General features: G+C 56.3%; 2 protein-coding genes across 2 annotated transcripts; both read left to right on the top strand.

Moving 5' to 3' along the window:
• The first annotated feature begins 1506 nt into the window (after window positions 1-1506).
• On the top strand, window positions 1507-7722 carry LOC116446930. Its single transcript, XM_032115414.1, has 15 exons — window positions 1507-2642; window positions 2935-2999; window positions 3109-3258; window positions 3441-3592; window positions 3918-4065; window positions 4310-4497; window positions 4587-4724; window positions 5003-5117; window positions 5274-5414; window positions 5622-5798; window positions 5930-6085; window positions 6245-6346; window positions 6713-6815; window positions 7050-7106; window positions 7398-7722. Exons 1-15 carry the CDS (start codon window positions 2522-2524, stop codon window positions 7595-7597), a joined length of 2013 nt encoding a protein of 670 aa, XP_031971305.1. The 5' UTR covers window positions 1507-2521; the 3' UTR covers window positions 7598-7722.
• Window positions 7723-8766: 1044 nt separating this feature from the next.
• LOC116446548 lies at window positions 8767-9678 on the top strand. The gene is made up of 3 exons (XM_032114573.1): window positions 8767-9000; window positions 9110-9259; window positions 9442-9678. Exons 1-3 carry the CDS (start codon window positions 8767-8769, stop codon window positions 9667-9669), a joined length of 612 nt encoding a protein of 203 aa, XP_031970464.1. The 3' UTR covers window positions 9670-9678.
• The last annotated feature ends 4731 nt before the right edge of the window (window positions 9679-14409 follow it).

Here is a 14409-nt window from a genome sequence, read left to right on the forward strand (position 1 = left end):
CAGTGATTACCTCAACTTTAACCCCCAATTATTCATTCTGTTCCCTACAGGTGACACCAGGTAATTCCAGCATTCCTCCGCTATGAAGTTCTCTCCCTTTAAGCTCCTTCAGGTTTACCTTCCACAAACTGAAACACCCTCTAGTCCTGTGCAAACACTGCCCCATCGCCCTCTGTGTGGCTCAGGGCAGGGCTGCCCCAGGGCCTCTCCCACACCGCTTATGGAAGCCTGCCCGGCGCCTCGCCGAGAGGGGTGGACACAGCGGGTTCGAGTTCCCGCCCCGTGGCTGAGGGGACGGCGGGGTGGGAAACCACCCCCCTTCGGCACGGAGGAGGCGGCGCCAGCGCAGTGGGGAACCGCCCACCCCTCCCGTGTCCCTCAGGGCGCGCCCACGTCCCTTCAGCGGCCCTCGCGTACCTTCAGCGACCGGCACGTCCGCTCAGCGACACACGGCATGCCCGTCTCCCCCTCAAGTGACCCTCATGTTCCCTCAGTGACTCCGACATACCCTCAGGAACAAGCCAGACACCCGCATCCCCTCAGTGACCCCCACGTCGCCTCAGTGGCATGCAGGGCACCCGCACGCCCTTCAGAGACCTTCATGACATCTTTAGTAGTTATATTTTCAAAAATTAGTTGGCTGCAGAAATATTAATTGCTCCCTGGTATTTAATGCTTCACGCTGCTTCTGTGGTAAATCACTACAGCAAATGGGTTCAGCCTTGATCTGATGGAGCAGCAGAACTGAAGAAGCAGCAGATGCTGAGTAAAAGTAGGGACTCCTGTGGCTGAGGTTCAAGGCTGGAGGGAAGCACTTTGTTGTGTGTAGAGGAGATGGCCCGGTTCACAAGCTCAGGCTTTGCTGCTAGAGGATCCTGCTTTGCTCTTGCTGGAGGCCATTCCCTACCAATGCATGGCCCTCCATTGTTCCTGCATCACGTCTGCTGGACCTGTGGCAACAAGTGTGTTCCATGTCCATGTGACAGCAGAAAAGGGCAGGACATGCCTGCTTCCAGGGCCTGTCTTGGCTGCTCCTTCAGGGTGCTGGCACCATCATCAGAGACACAGAACAGCTTCTCCTCCCAGAGCTATCCCTATCCTCTGCGCTTCCTCAGGTGTCTCCTTGGATGTTCCCTGGGGAACCTCCCTGTTTTAAGCCACCCATTGCCCTGCTCAGCAGGGACGCAGTTGTGTTTGGACGTGAGCTGCCACAGCCAGACACACAGCAACTGGAATGTTGAATATCAGAGGCTGAGCCGATTCTTTTATTTCCAGAATGCAAGAAAGACAGAAAAGTACAAGGAAACTTCACAGTGTCTCAGTAGAATCTCTTTGTCCTGCGAAACTCAGCAGCTGATGCTGTTCTGGTGCTACTGCTAATCCCTTCCATGATAAAATTCATTCCAGGAAGGAGCAACATCTCGTGTCAGATGCCAAGTGTTGCCCCCAGTTGCTCCAGGTGCTCCTGCCAACAGCCCCCTGTAGGAAGGAGCACAGCCCCCAGTGCATCTTGGCTTTGGCTGCCCTCTGGCACAGAAGCCCCCCGGGGGCACAGGTCTCTGGGGCAGGAGACGGGCACCAGCGCTGCCGGGGCTCAGGGGGTGGCAGGTCTGCTTCGGAGGGGACTCTGCCACACCTGCTGATTTCAGTGCTCCCCGGGGCCCTGGGGTCAGAGCAGCATTCGCGCCCCGACCCACACGTTCCCTGTCTGTGTCACAGCCCCGGCTTTAGGATGGCCACCAGCTGGGACGTGTCCCAAGGAAGCCATGCCAGCTTCTGTGGAAGACCTTGCGCCCTTCTTGCCACAGCTGTGTTGGCGGCTGGGGGGGCTCCGGGTGCTGCCCTGAGCCCACAGAGCAGGGGAGCGTTTGCTTATGGCTGGAGCCAATGCTAAAGTCCCTGTCGGGCTGCCTTAGACACTTGGGGCAAGGGATTCCTTCCAACCTGGGCCACTTGGGGTGGGCTGGGGGCAGCCCCAGGGCAGGTGGCAGTGTGTGCAAGGGCCCTTTGTGACATGGTGCAGCATGGTCACCATGGGATGGAACGGGACAGGGTGTCCCAGGGCCCTTTGTGACACGTGCTGACATAGGGGCTGTGGCAACGCGGCCACGCCACAGTGCTCGGAGCACGCGACGGGACAGGACAGGAAAGAGCGGTGTCGTGAGGAGCCCCTGCACAGCGCACTTGTTCTTTGCTGACCCGTAGCTTTTCCAAGGTGTTACTGTTGCAGGTGACCTCGACGCCAGACCACAGGACTTGGTGACCTGTGGCCTTCCCGAGGCTTCTCTTCCGTAGGTGCCCTCGAGGGCAGACCGTGGCACTTGGTGACAACAATCCTTGACGAGGAGTCTCCTGTCTTTGTGGCAGGAGCCCTCTGAGACCGGACTGCAGGACTTGCTGACCTGTAGCCTTCCTGAGGTTTCTCTGTCACCGGGGGCTTCAAGGCACAACTGCATAACTTGCTGACCCAGAGCTTTCTGAGGCATCTCTCCTGCAAGTACCCACAAATCCAGTCAGAGACATGGAGCAGAGACCCCCGACCATGCCCAAGCTGGCCTGGGTGAATGAGGAGGAAGAAGGCCCTGGAGCTGTCCCAGAACAGCAGCCTGCAGAGGTGGAGCAGGCCCAGCCGCTGCAGGAGGGTGAGTGACAGAGCTGGGCCACAGGGTTGTTCCAGCAGACGGCTTGGCCCCGCCCCGCCCCGCCCCATCCCATCCCATCCCATCCCATCCCATCCCATCCCATCTCATCCCATCTCCTGGGAAAACGCCCATGGACAGGACAGGAGAGGAGCCAGGCCAGACCCCCCCACAGCAGTCGTGCTCCATCCCCTGGCTATCCCGGGGCTGACCCTGCCTGGGGAGCGCAGGGCTGGACTGCGTTCTCCAGCCTCTCCCGCAGCCCTCAGCTCTGGCTATGCTCGCTCTTTGCCAGATGCAGCTGTGGACCGGACACAAGAGCAGGACCCCACCCGTGGCCGCTTCCGCAGAACAGCGCAGGTACCTGCAGCCATCCCCACCTGGGCTGGGCCTGATGTCGCTGCTCAGCCGAGCACCGCACTGACAGCACCCCTTGGAACATCCCTCTCCTCTTGCCCTTTTCCTACAGATGGTTTCCAAATTCATCAAGAGAATTCGGGAGGAAGAGACCAGCATCATGGGCACTGGGGTCAGAGCATACTCCCACATCTTCAAAACCAAGACCAGTGCTGCCCTGCTGGATATGCTTGTGGAGGAGGGCATTTCCAGTCCAGAGAAAGTAAGTAGCCTGTGGCCAGGGCTCAAGCCCCCCAGGAGTCACTTGGCCACCCAAGCCACGCCTGCTGGTCACTTTAAGCCTTTGAGGCCATCACAGTGTGCTGGGAAGGGAAGCACTTCCCTGGGAAGTTGGGGACATTACTCCCTCTGGCAGCTTTGCAACTCTCCCTGTGCCTTCTCCAGGTGCCTGCCATGGTGAGGTACATCCACCAGTGGCTCCTGTCCAATGAGTACAATCCTGAGTACAATCTGTCCAGGACCCTGCTGGATCTGACCGAGGCCTACCCCACTGATGTGGTGATGACTCTGCTGCGTGTGGCCCCATCATGTGACAGGTATGGGGCCCACCTGCCCAGACGGCCCAGGGCTCACCAGCCCAATCACCCTGTGGAGCCTGTCCCAGGTGCCTGACAAACGCAGAGTTCCAGGGCCCTCTGTCTCCTCCCATTTCCCAGCCCTGGCATGTCAGCCCCTGAGCCTGCTGCCATGCTCCCTCTCTGCCCCTCAGGGGCCAGTTCCCACAGGGGTGGGCTGCCTGTGTGCTGCTGGTGAGGAGCAGTGCGCAGAGGCAAGGCTGACAGCGAGCTCAGGTCCCCGCTGCTGCCCAGGCCATGGTGCTGTGGCCAAGATCTCCCCTGAGACAGAGCTCTGACCCCACAGAGCTGCTATGACCATGTGGAAGACACTCATGTGCTCATTCAGGACTGCAAAGACAGTCATGCTGCTACTCCTCGATGTGCTGGGGAGCTGGCCAGAGCACAGCACGCGCACCTCCGATGGGGATGCCACAGATGTCTTTGCCCTGGCTGTGAGTTTCTGGAACTGGCCTTTGCTTGCCCCTAGGTTTCCGCTCCAGCAGCTCCCCATCCTCCTTCCCCCACTGCATCTCCCTGCCTCAGGTGCTGGGCTGAAACCTGGGCTAGGGGCAGGTTCAGGGACACCAGGCCCTGTGCTCCCCCTGCGTCTCCCCTGGCCTCCCCTTCCATGCTCTGGACCTGCCACATGGACACCTTGACACTGAGTGCTGTCTTGAGGTGGTTTGTCCTTTGCAGGCAACTGTGGTGATGTGGAAGATCCTCCAGGTGCCCTGTGTCCCACATGTAGTGACAGTGTATTTGCCCCGCCTCTTTGTGAATCTGCTCTTCCAAGTGTTCTTCAGCACAGTGGAGATGCCAGAGGAGATCAATAACTTGTGGAGAGTATGCCAGGAGCAACACGGCCTTGCCACCGACCCCAACAGGTGCTCCATGCCAGTCCTCCTGTCCCTCCCATGTCCCCAGGGCAGGAGCCAGTGCTCTCAGCCTGACCTGGGCTTTGCTCTGCACACAGGTTTGCAGTGCAGACCCTGAAGGCCCTGCTCTGCCAACTGGACTATGAGGATGTGGTGGTGGCCATGGAAAACAAGTGTGGCTGGGACATGCTGCTTTGCGCTGACACCCAGCATAACGCCATGGGTCTGCTGGCCAGGTGAGATCCCCTTCTCCCCACTGGCCTCGACATTTGTGCCCTGTGCCCCGGGTGCCCCACAAAGTCCCCGTGGTCGTGGGCCAGAGGGCCTCGTCACTGGGGGACGGCTGAACAGACTGCAAAAGGCCGGGAGAGCAGGGTGCCCAGGAGCAGACACCTGCCAAAGGGCCCAGGTCCCCTTGCAGGCTGGTAGGGAAAGACCAGACCTGTGTGAGTCTGTCCCAGGAGAGGTTTGCCCCCCCTGGCTCATGGCCTTGGTTCCTTTTTCCTCTTGCCAGGGAAATGTCCTGTGTCTCCATACCCATGTGTTCCCGGATCGCACTCCACCTGCTCAGGCTGCTCAGCAGGGAGAAGCCACGCTGGGATCTGCCTGCCACAGCATTCCTTGTGGAGGTGAGCCTGATGGCCAGCACTGCCTCGCTGAGCTGCCTCCCAGCTCTCTGCCCTCCCGTAGCCGCAGCTGCCTGGGATGGTGCCCGCGCCCTGCGCTGCTGTCTGGGCCCAGCCCTGGGCGCTTCCGGGCTCCTGTCACTGCCCTGTGCCTTTCAGGTCCTCGAGTGCCTGGACTTGAGTAAAAGAGGTGCTAACAGAGTCCTGAAAATCTTGTCAAGGCACCTGCGGAGTGAGTGCAGGGAGAGGCATCGCCTGGCACTCAGAGGCCTCCTCGAGCTCGTTGATTATCCCTCGATGGTGAGAAGGGGGCAGCAGCTGAAGCTGCGCTGGCAGCGTGGGGCTGGAGAATGCAGTCCCTTGGGCTTGCCTGGGCTTTGGGCACTGAGGCAGCTGCTTCCAGCTCTCCTGCCTCCCGGTTCAGCTGCCCGAGTGCTTCAGGACAGGGCTTGGCCTCTGGGCCCTGCACCTGCAGGGTAGGGGTTCACAGCCTTGTGTTCCGCACAGACCAAAAGGATGTCGAGACTGACTAAAAGGCTCATGGAGCTCCTGTGGGACACAGACGGAAACATAGCTTTGATGACGGTCATGGTACTCAGCTCTTTAATCTTGGACAAGAACATGCTGATATCCAGCCCCATCGCCCTGCAGCTGGCTGAGGTGCTCCTACCACTCCTTGACAATGTAAGGCTCTGTGCCCCCAGCCACTGCCACTGGCTGCTACCCGGAGATTTGTGCCCTGTGGATTTTCAGGCCTGCGCCCAGGTGAGCCCCAAGCAGCTGATGCTGATGTCTTTTTTTGTCTTTTCATACAGGATGATAGCCAGGTGCAGCTACTCTCCATATTGCTCTTCCGAGAATTGGTGACTTTTCTAATGGAAAAGGAAAAAAAGGTCCTGAGGAGGATTGTGAGCCAGAGCCTGCTCCCACTCTTTTTCCACTGCCATGATAAGAATCGGCGCGTGGCATGGGTGAGGACGCGTGGGCTGCTGGAGTCGCCCTGTGAGGGGGCTCGGCTGCCTCCTGCCTTGGTGTCTCGCAGGCTGCAGCCTCCTCCTGGCCTTGGCACAGGGACACAGGTCCTGTGCCCTGGGCTGTGGTGCCATTTCTCAAGCTCTGCTGCTCTCCAGGCCTCCCGGGAAACGCTGCTTAGTGTGGCCAAGTTCCTGAAGAGCAGCGATCTCGAAAATCTGGTTAAGAACAAGAAGCTGTGGATGTTTGGCGAGTGGCTGGTAAGGATGGCCTGGAAGCCCAAGCTGCAGCCTGGAGAAGCCCCCTGACCCTGCTTCCCAGTGTGTGGAGCTGGCACCTGTGCCCCTGTCCAGTGCTGCAGCCAGGGGCCACGCGGGCTCTTCTCCATGCTCCTCTGGCGCCGAGCCGGGCGCCGATGGAGCGCCAGCCAGCTGGGCTGTGGGGCGGGGCGGCACCGCAGCTCCCCGGGCAGCACCCGGCCCTCCACCCTCTCCAGAGCCCGGTGACAGCGGCTGCTGGCCGGGCCTTGGGGCTGTGCGGGAGGGGGAGGCCAGGGCCGGGCGAAGGGAGCGCCCGGCCAAGGGGCTGAGCCCGCGCCAACCCTTCCCTCCTGGCGCTCTCTGCAGCTGGCAGAGGACAGGAGCCAAGCGGCCGAGCACTTGCGCCGGGCCCTGCCGTACCTGTACAGCCCACAGGAGCCCCTGCGAGAGGCGGCCGTCAGGTTCATTGGTGAGCCACGAGGCCGGGGCCCCTCCCTGCCCCACCGCAGCTCGGCCCCGGCCCCGGCTGCTGCCCCGGCAGCGGGATCCGGGCCCGGGGCCGTGGAGCCCCGCCTGCCCTCGGGCGTCAGGATGCGGCAAGGACCCGGGCTGAGCCCTGCCGGGGGGAGGAGAGCCACGGGGCTGGCAGCGCTGCTGGGAGGGAGCTGTGCCGCTGGGGCCGTGACAGGCTCTGTGTTCCCAGGGATCGCCGGGCGGCGCTTGAGGGGGCAGCAGGAAGAGCTCGAGCTGATCTACAAAGGTGAATGAGGACCGCGGGCTGTCAGCAGGGGCTGGCGGGGGGAGCTGCAATCCCTGCCCCGGCTGCGGAGGGCTCTGCTCCCTGTGTGGGCGAGGGGTGCCTTGGGCAGAGCCCAGAGATTTTTCAGGGGCACGTGGGGCATTTGTGGCCAGCAACTTCAGGCTGATCCCGTTTGTCCCTGCTCCCTCCTGGCCATGGCAAGAGCGGGCTGAGATGGCCCTGGCAGGGGGGGTCTCCTCGGCTCCCTGTGGATCTGGAATCTGAGCATGGCTCTGTTCCTCTCTCTTGCAGCCCTTGAAGACATGGCAGAAGACGTCAGCCCTGAGGTCTCAAACCTGGCATGTCAAACATTCTACATCCTCCAGGCAGCAGAGAGAGCTCGATTTTCCGTCTTCCGGAGGCTGCAATACCGACTCAGCTGGGCATGGAAGACAAGGCCTCGTCGGTCGGCTCTTGGCTGGCTCCGCTGCTGGAGATCTGCCGAGAGCTGATCTGGGAGGTTCTGTCTGCTGGGGCCAGCTGAGCCAGCGGGGACTTTTCTTTAAGATTGTTCTTTTCTCTTCTCTTCGCTTTTCTATTTTTCCTTTAGCATGTAAATATAGAATGTGTTATAATACGCAGCGTCCCAGGAGCTTTCTTTTGGTGCCCAGTGTCTGCAGGGCACAAGGGAAGAGGGGAGAAAGGGTGCTTGCATTTAGCAAGTTGCTTGGGTGTGCAGGGTGGAAGGGGAAATGGCCAGAAGCCCCTTGGCCTTTGGTGGTTGTGCTGAAGCCTTAACGGTGCCGACAGAGTGGGTGGGCAGGGGCCGGAGCTGCGGGGATCCCTGCGGGACTGGTGCCGGGAGATGGCCACAAGCCCTGTCCCAGGTCGGAGCCACCATCTGTGTCCTGCCCGTGTGTTGCTGGCGGCATTGCTGAGGGCTCCGAGGTGCCTCTCTGTCCAGCTCCTCTGGAGCTCCATTGGGGCTGTGCTGCTGCCGGGCGGCTTGGCCGGGGTGGGGGAGAGCCTGAAGGGCCGGGGCAGTGGGAGGCCGTGAAGGGATGAGGTGCTGCAGAGTCCCTGATGGGACAAGGCAGTGGGAAGGCACAAGGGGGATGTTGAGGGAGTGGGTGGCAGGAGGCTCCAAGGGGACAGGAGTCATAGCTTTTCCGAGGCGTTATTTCTGCAGGTGCCCTCAAGGGCAGGCCATCAGACTTGGTGGCCCAGAGCTTTTCCGAGGCACATCCCATCCCTGCAACCGGTGCCCTCGAGGGCAGACCGTGGCACTTGGTGACAACAATCCTTGACGAGGAGTCTCCTGTCTTTGTGGCAGGAGCCCCCTGAGACCAGACTGCAGGACTTGCTGACCTGTAGCCTTCCTGAGGTTTCTCTGTTACAGGGGCCTTCAAGGCACAACTGCACGACTTGTTAACTAAGACCTTTCCTGAGGCATCTCTCTTGAAGGTGCCCTCGAGGCCAGACTATGGGATGGCGGGCAGATTCCTTGGCCTGTTCAAAGAGTTCAGGGGGAAAAAAATGAAAGGCCTTGGAGCTGCCCCAGCACAACCGCCCGAAGAGCTGGAGCAGTTCCAGCCACTGCAGGAGGGCGAGTGACAGAGCTGGGCCACAGGGCTGATGGTGGCAGCCAGCTTGGCGCCGTACAATCCCACCTGCTGGGGACATGCCCATGGACAGGACAGAAAAGGGGCCAGGCCAGACCCCTCCGCAGCAGCCAGACCCCCTGGCTATGCCAGGGCTGTCCCTGCCTGGGGAGCGCAGGGCTGGACTGGAGAGGCGTTCGCCGTCCTCTCCCGCAGCCCTCAGCTCTGGCTATGCTCGCTCTTTGCCAGATGCAGCTGTGGACCGGACACAAGAGCAGGACCCCACCCGTGGCCGCTTCCGCAGAACAGCGCAGGTACCTGCAGCCATCCCCACCTGGGCTGGGCCTGATGTCGCTGCTCAGCCGAGCACTGTGCTTGGAGCACCCCATGGAACATCCTTCTCCTCTTGCCCTTTTCCTACAGATGGTTTCCAAATTCATCAAGAGAATTCGGGAGGAAGAGACCAGCATCATGGGCACTGGGGTCAGAGCATACTCCCACATCTTCAAAACCAAGACCAGTGCTGCCCTGCTGGATATGCTTGTGGAGGAGGGCATTTCCAGTCCAGAGAAAGTAAGTAGCCTGTGGCCAGGGCTCAAGCCCCCCAGGAGTCACTTGGCCACCCAAGCCACGCCTGCTGGTCACTTTAAGCCTTTGAGGCCATCACAGTGTGCTGGGAAGGGAAGCACTTCCCTGGGAAGTTGGGGACATTACTCCCTCTGGCAGCTTTGCAACTCTCCCTGTGCCTTCTCCAGGTGCCTGCCATGGTGAGGTACATCCACCAGTGGCTCCTGTCCAATGAGTACAATCCTGAGTACAATCTGTCCAGGACCCTGCTGGATCTGACCGAGGCCTACCCCACTGATGTGGTGATGACTCTGCTGCGTGTGGCCCCATCATGTGACAGGTATGGGGCCCACCTGCCCAGACGGCCCAGGGCTCACCAGCCCAATCACCCTGTGGAGCCTGTCCCAGGTGCCTGACAAACGCAGAGTTCCAGGGCCCTCTGTCTCCTCCCATTTCCCAGCCCTGGCATGTCAGCCCCTGAGCCTGCTGCCATGCTCCCTCCCGGCCCCTCAGGGCACCGGGGCTCTGTCACCTGGGCCCCCACAGCTGCACAGGGCATGGGACTGTGACTGAGACGCCCCTGACACTGAGCTCTGATCCCACAGAGCTGCTGCAATGATGTGGAGAACCATTGGCTCATCGGGACCAACAGTGGAGAAGGTGCTGCCGACACTGCTCTGTGTGATGGAGCACTGGCCACTGTACAGCATGTGCACCTCTGATTGGGACAACAAGGACATTTTTGCCCTGGCTGTGAGTTTCTGGAACTGGCCTTTGCTCACCCCCAGGTTGCCTCTCCAGCAGCACTCCATCCTCTTTGCCTCAGGCTCTGGGCTGAATCCTGGGCTAGGGGAAGGCTCAGGGGGCACCAGGCCCAGTGGTCCTCCTGCGTCTCCCTTCAGGCCCTGCCACATGGACAGCTTGGCACTGCGAGCATTCTTGGTCTGCTTCTTCTGCAGGCAACTCTGGTGCTCTGGGTGATTGTCCAGGTGCCTCGATGCCACGAGGCGACGATCCTTTATTCAGCCCACCTCTTTGTGGCTCTGCTGTTCCAAATTGTCATCACCACCCAGCAGATGCCAGAGGAAGTTGTTAACTTCTGGAGAGCATACCAGGAGGAGCATCGCCTTCCCACCAACTCCAACAGGTCCCAGTCCTTCTCTCCTTCCCATGCCCTTGTGACCAGCAGCAGTGCTCCCAATGTGACCTGGGCTTTGGTCTGCACATAGGTTTGCAGTGCAGGCCGTGAAGGCTCTGCTCTGTGGTATAACAGAGAGCTGGTGGCAATGGAGCCCAAGCGTGTCTGGGACATGCTGCTGTGTACTGACACCCAGCACTATGCAGTGGGTCTGCTGGCTAGGTGAGACTCCCTTCTCCTGAACTGCCCCTGGCATTTGTGCCCTGTGTCCGAGGTGCCCCACACAGTCAGTGGTCATGGGCCAGAGGGCCTTGTCACTGAGGGACAGCCAAGGTCACAGGAAAAGGCTGGGAGAGAAGGGTGCCCAGGAGCAGCCACCTCCCAGAGCACCCACATCCCCTCCAGGGATGCTGGGGAAAGACCAGACCTCTGTGAGTCTGTCCTGGGAGATGTTTGCTCCCCTACCTGAGGGTCTTGGTGCCTTTTTCCCTCTGCCAGAGAGATGCACCGGGTCTCCCTCCCCCTGTGTTCTGGGATTGCACTCCACCTGCTCAGGCTGCTCAGCAGGGAGGAGCGACACTGGGATCTGCCTGCCACGGCATTCCTTGTGGAGGTGAGCCTGATGGCCAGCGCTGCCTCGCTGAGCTGCCTCCCAGCTCTCTGCCCTCCCGTAGCCGCAGCTGCCTGGGACGGTGCCCGCGCCCTGCGCTGCTGTCTGGGCCCAGCCCTGGGCGCTTCCAGGCTCCTGTCACTGCCCTGTGCCTTTCAGGTCCTCGAGTGCCTGGACCTGAGTGACTGCGGTGACAGCATTCTGGAGATGATGTCAAGGTACCTGCAGAGCGAGTGCAGGGAGAGATGTCACCTGGCACTCAGAAGCCTCATGGTGCTCAGCAAGGATCCCTCAATGGTGATGTGAAAAACGAGTTCACTTTTGTAAAATTTAAAAAAACATTTAATAAAAGGGACAATTAGGAGATAATAGCAAAAAGGGTATTACGGCCAGGTGCTTTGGCAGAGAGCCAAAGGCACACCTCTACATCCGAGAGATCGTCTTTAAAAGTACGTCTCTTATTGCATATTCATCACAATTATGCATGATTCATAAATTCTTTGGAGTTTCTGTGTATCATCCCATCAGCCTTATCTTCCTCCTTGGCTCCATTATGTCTCTGCTCCCTCCATAAATTCTTCTCTCTGGTTTCTGGTTGTCTTCTTCTCTGATAAGATACTCCAAGAATGTGAAGATTTTCTCTGCCTATCTTTTCTAAATTGACTACATGAACAATAGACATCCTATATCATGTATTACATTACAGAACCTAGGTAAAGTTTTTCTAACATTATGGAACATGCGAAAAGCCAACATCACAATACATTCATAACAATATCTTTTTTTCTTTTTTTTACAGATCATTTGGCTTGAGCAGTATCCCTTGTTTTCTAGCCTTTATTATTTGCTCATTTTTCTCCCAAATCAATCTTGCTTCTTTGAAGGGGTCTTTGAGATCATTTTGCATCTTCAGCATCATGATTTTTGTGCCGTTCCAGATGTAGCCAATTTTGGTTCCACAGGCATTGGTACTATTTGCATGCCTTGGACTATGGTAGATATTAATCGAATAAAATGGGATCAGGCAAGGGAGAAATATCAAGCCCACAGTGGCACATAAAAGGAAAAAACCTACCTTCTTCCACCATTCTATTCCCAATACATTATCCCACCAGCTAAGTTTTAGTGCGGATTCCCACTTTTGGACCAGTACATGGGCTATTTTTCTGATATTTTTGGCTATATCTAGGATGGCATCCCTATGGTCATCTATCTTCAAACAACAATCTGATGTATTAAATTTTCCACAAACACCTCCTTCTTCAGCCAATAGATAATCTAAAGGCAACCTATTTTGATACACCGCAGCTCTTGTTTGGCTTTGTTGGCTAGCTAGTAATTCCAATGCCTGACCAGTTTGGTTCGTTATTATTTCTACAACTGCTTGGAGTCTTATAATCCGATTCAGCATGTAAATTGGGGTTCGATACCCACAACTCCCATCTTGTGCCCAGGTGGCTGGCCCATACGTTTCAATTATGCGCTCAGCGGGCCATTCCTCATCTCTCCATTTTTGAGATCCTCCAATCAATTCTCTTTTATTTCTTTTTAAATCCTCATACACTGGTATTCCTACTTGATCTCCGTCTGGCTCTGGTAAAAGAAAGAATCCTGGGTGTATGATTCCCAGGGTACAACTCCCTTTCCACCAAGAGGGGAGCTTTGCATATGCCCTTTTCCACATATCCAAATTAGACCGTCTGGTGCCTTCCAGTAATCAAATTTTTGTTGATTTATATTTTCCCAAAATTTTTATATATCTGGGATCCCAAAACAAGGATTTTTGTTTGTATCATTGCATTGAAAGAGTTTGATCTTATTACTGTACTTACAATTCTCTTCCTTTGTTTTTCTCCGAGTCCAATACAGAGCTGGTTTCTCAGGAACTCACCATGCAAAAGTTCCATTACTGACTGTATAACTCTTACAGGGAGTATTTCCTACTTCGTTGAGGAAATTGTTCCCGGTACACCAGAGACACTCCTCTCCTATCACTGTTGAACTCAGTACCCACCCTTCTGGTCTGTTTTCTCCCCTTATCTTTGTCCGATTTCACTTAAGGAGTTCTACTGGGCCTAAGCTATTGCCTTTCCATGGCCATTCCTCTGTCATCAGAGGCCCTCCACAGACCCAACAGTTGGTTACATTAAGCTCCTTACCTATCCTTTCCCCTAATTCCACAAACAGGTTTTCTCCAAATTTGAGATATCCTTTTCATTTTCTAATTGTCGTTTGAGTTTCACATACATGTCTTGACTTGGGGTCGATACAGAATTAGATTGCAGTGCTAGATTTGCCTTCTTGTTTACCAGTTGTTCTTTTACTAAGCCTGAGACTTTACTCCCAACAATATATGTGAAACAAATCCATCTTTCCCCTTTTGGACATTTACTTCCCAACCTGCTACCACTTGTTCCTAAGTTTTCTACAATCAAGTATTTTTTTCCATTTTGCATACAGTTTCCTAATTTGGATGGGTTATAACAGTGACTGTTGACATGGGTATGCGCAATGAAAATGGAACCTCGGTGGTTTTCCATATACAGCTTTTGGTAATACCTATGGTATGGCTTTGTCGGTATCCCCAGAGGGAAGAGACAAAAGAGGAGTGACAGATAAAGGAATAACAGAAGTCCGATATGGCTTATACCTCCACCTTCCATGCCTATGGGGTTGCTACCCACAGCAGGGGTATATGATCTTCTTGGTGGCAAATACAGTGGTCAATTCGGTCTTGCCCTCTATTTCCTCGTCACTTCCTCTTTGCTAATTTCTAAGCAAGTTGCTTTTGACCCTTCTTAATTGTAGCTTCCCACTGTTCCTCAGGTATCTCCCATTCAACAGGCACTAGTAATTCCCATCCACAAAGCAGGGTTACTATTTCAGCTGTTTTTGCTCTACCTGGATGGGGAATAGATCTGGCATTCGACACTTCATGCAATGAGAGTGTCATTTTAGTGAACTACAATACCAATATTTTTTACAGTCTAGACCTTTACATTTAACCCAGCTAGCATGTCCAGTACTGGGATGAATCAGACAGGGTATATGGTATGACACTGTTAAAAGTGACAATTCCTCCTCTTTTTTAAATAAGTCACAGGCTAAGGCCAGAATATGAGGACTCTCTGACCGAAATAGTCCTGATCCTCCCGTTTGGAGTGGAAGTATTCCTCCCCAAGGGGGGTATTGGAGGTGTCTCAGGACCTGTCCAGGCAACACTTGAAACCACTGATATAAGCTTGGCCTTATTTCCCAATCAGGTGTGATTCTTGGTGCATCCCTTGGATCATTTGGGTCTTCCCAGTGCATTACCACACAGTTCCTGCTTAAGAGTCAACTTGGTATCACCAGGCTTAGATGTTATAGTCCACTCCTTAGGTTCTTCCACAGGTCCTTTGATTCTGC

The sequence above is a fragment of the Corvus moneduloides genome, chromosome 7 (assembly GCF_009650955.1).
Source record: "Corvus moneduloides isolate bCorMon1 chromosome 7, bCorMon1.pri, whole genome shotgun sequence".
NCBI classification, from domain to species: Eukaryota; Metazoa; Chordata; class Aves; order Passeriformes; family Corvidae; genus Corvus; species Corvus moneduloides.

Excerpts from the sequence above, each read along its gene's own strand:
- LOC116446930 (XM_032115414.1), top strand. The coding sequence starts at position 2,522 with ATGGAGCAGAGACCCCCGACCATGCCCAAGCTGGCCTGGGTGAATGAG. Across the intron at positions 4,498-4,586 it reads CTTGCCACCGACCCCAACAG|GTTTGCAGTGCAGACCCTGA; the intron begins GTGCTCCATGCC and ends CTCTGCACACAG. Across the intron at positions 6,347-6,712 it reads GGATGTTTGGCGAGTGGCTG|CTGGCAGAGGACAGGAGCCA; the intron begins GTAAGGATGGCC and ends CGCTCTCTGCAG.
- LOC116446548 (XM_032114573.1), top strand. The coding sequence starts at position 8,767 with ATGCCCATGGACAGGACAGAAAAGGGGCCAGGCCAGACCCCTCCGCAG. Across the intron at positions 9,001-9,109 it reads GCTTCCGCAGAACAGCGCAG|ATGGTTTCCAAATTCATCAA; the intron begins GTACCTGCAGCC and ends CTTTTCCTACAG. Across the intron at positions 9,260-9,441 it reads GCATTTCCAGTCCAGAGAAA|GTGCCTGCCATGGTGAGGTA; the intron begins GTAAGTAGCCTG and ends TGCCTTCTCCAG.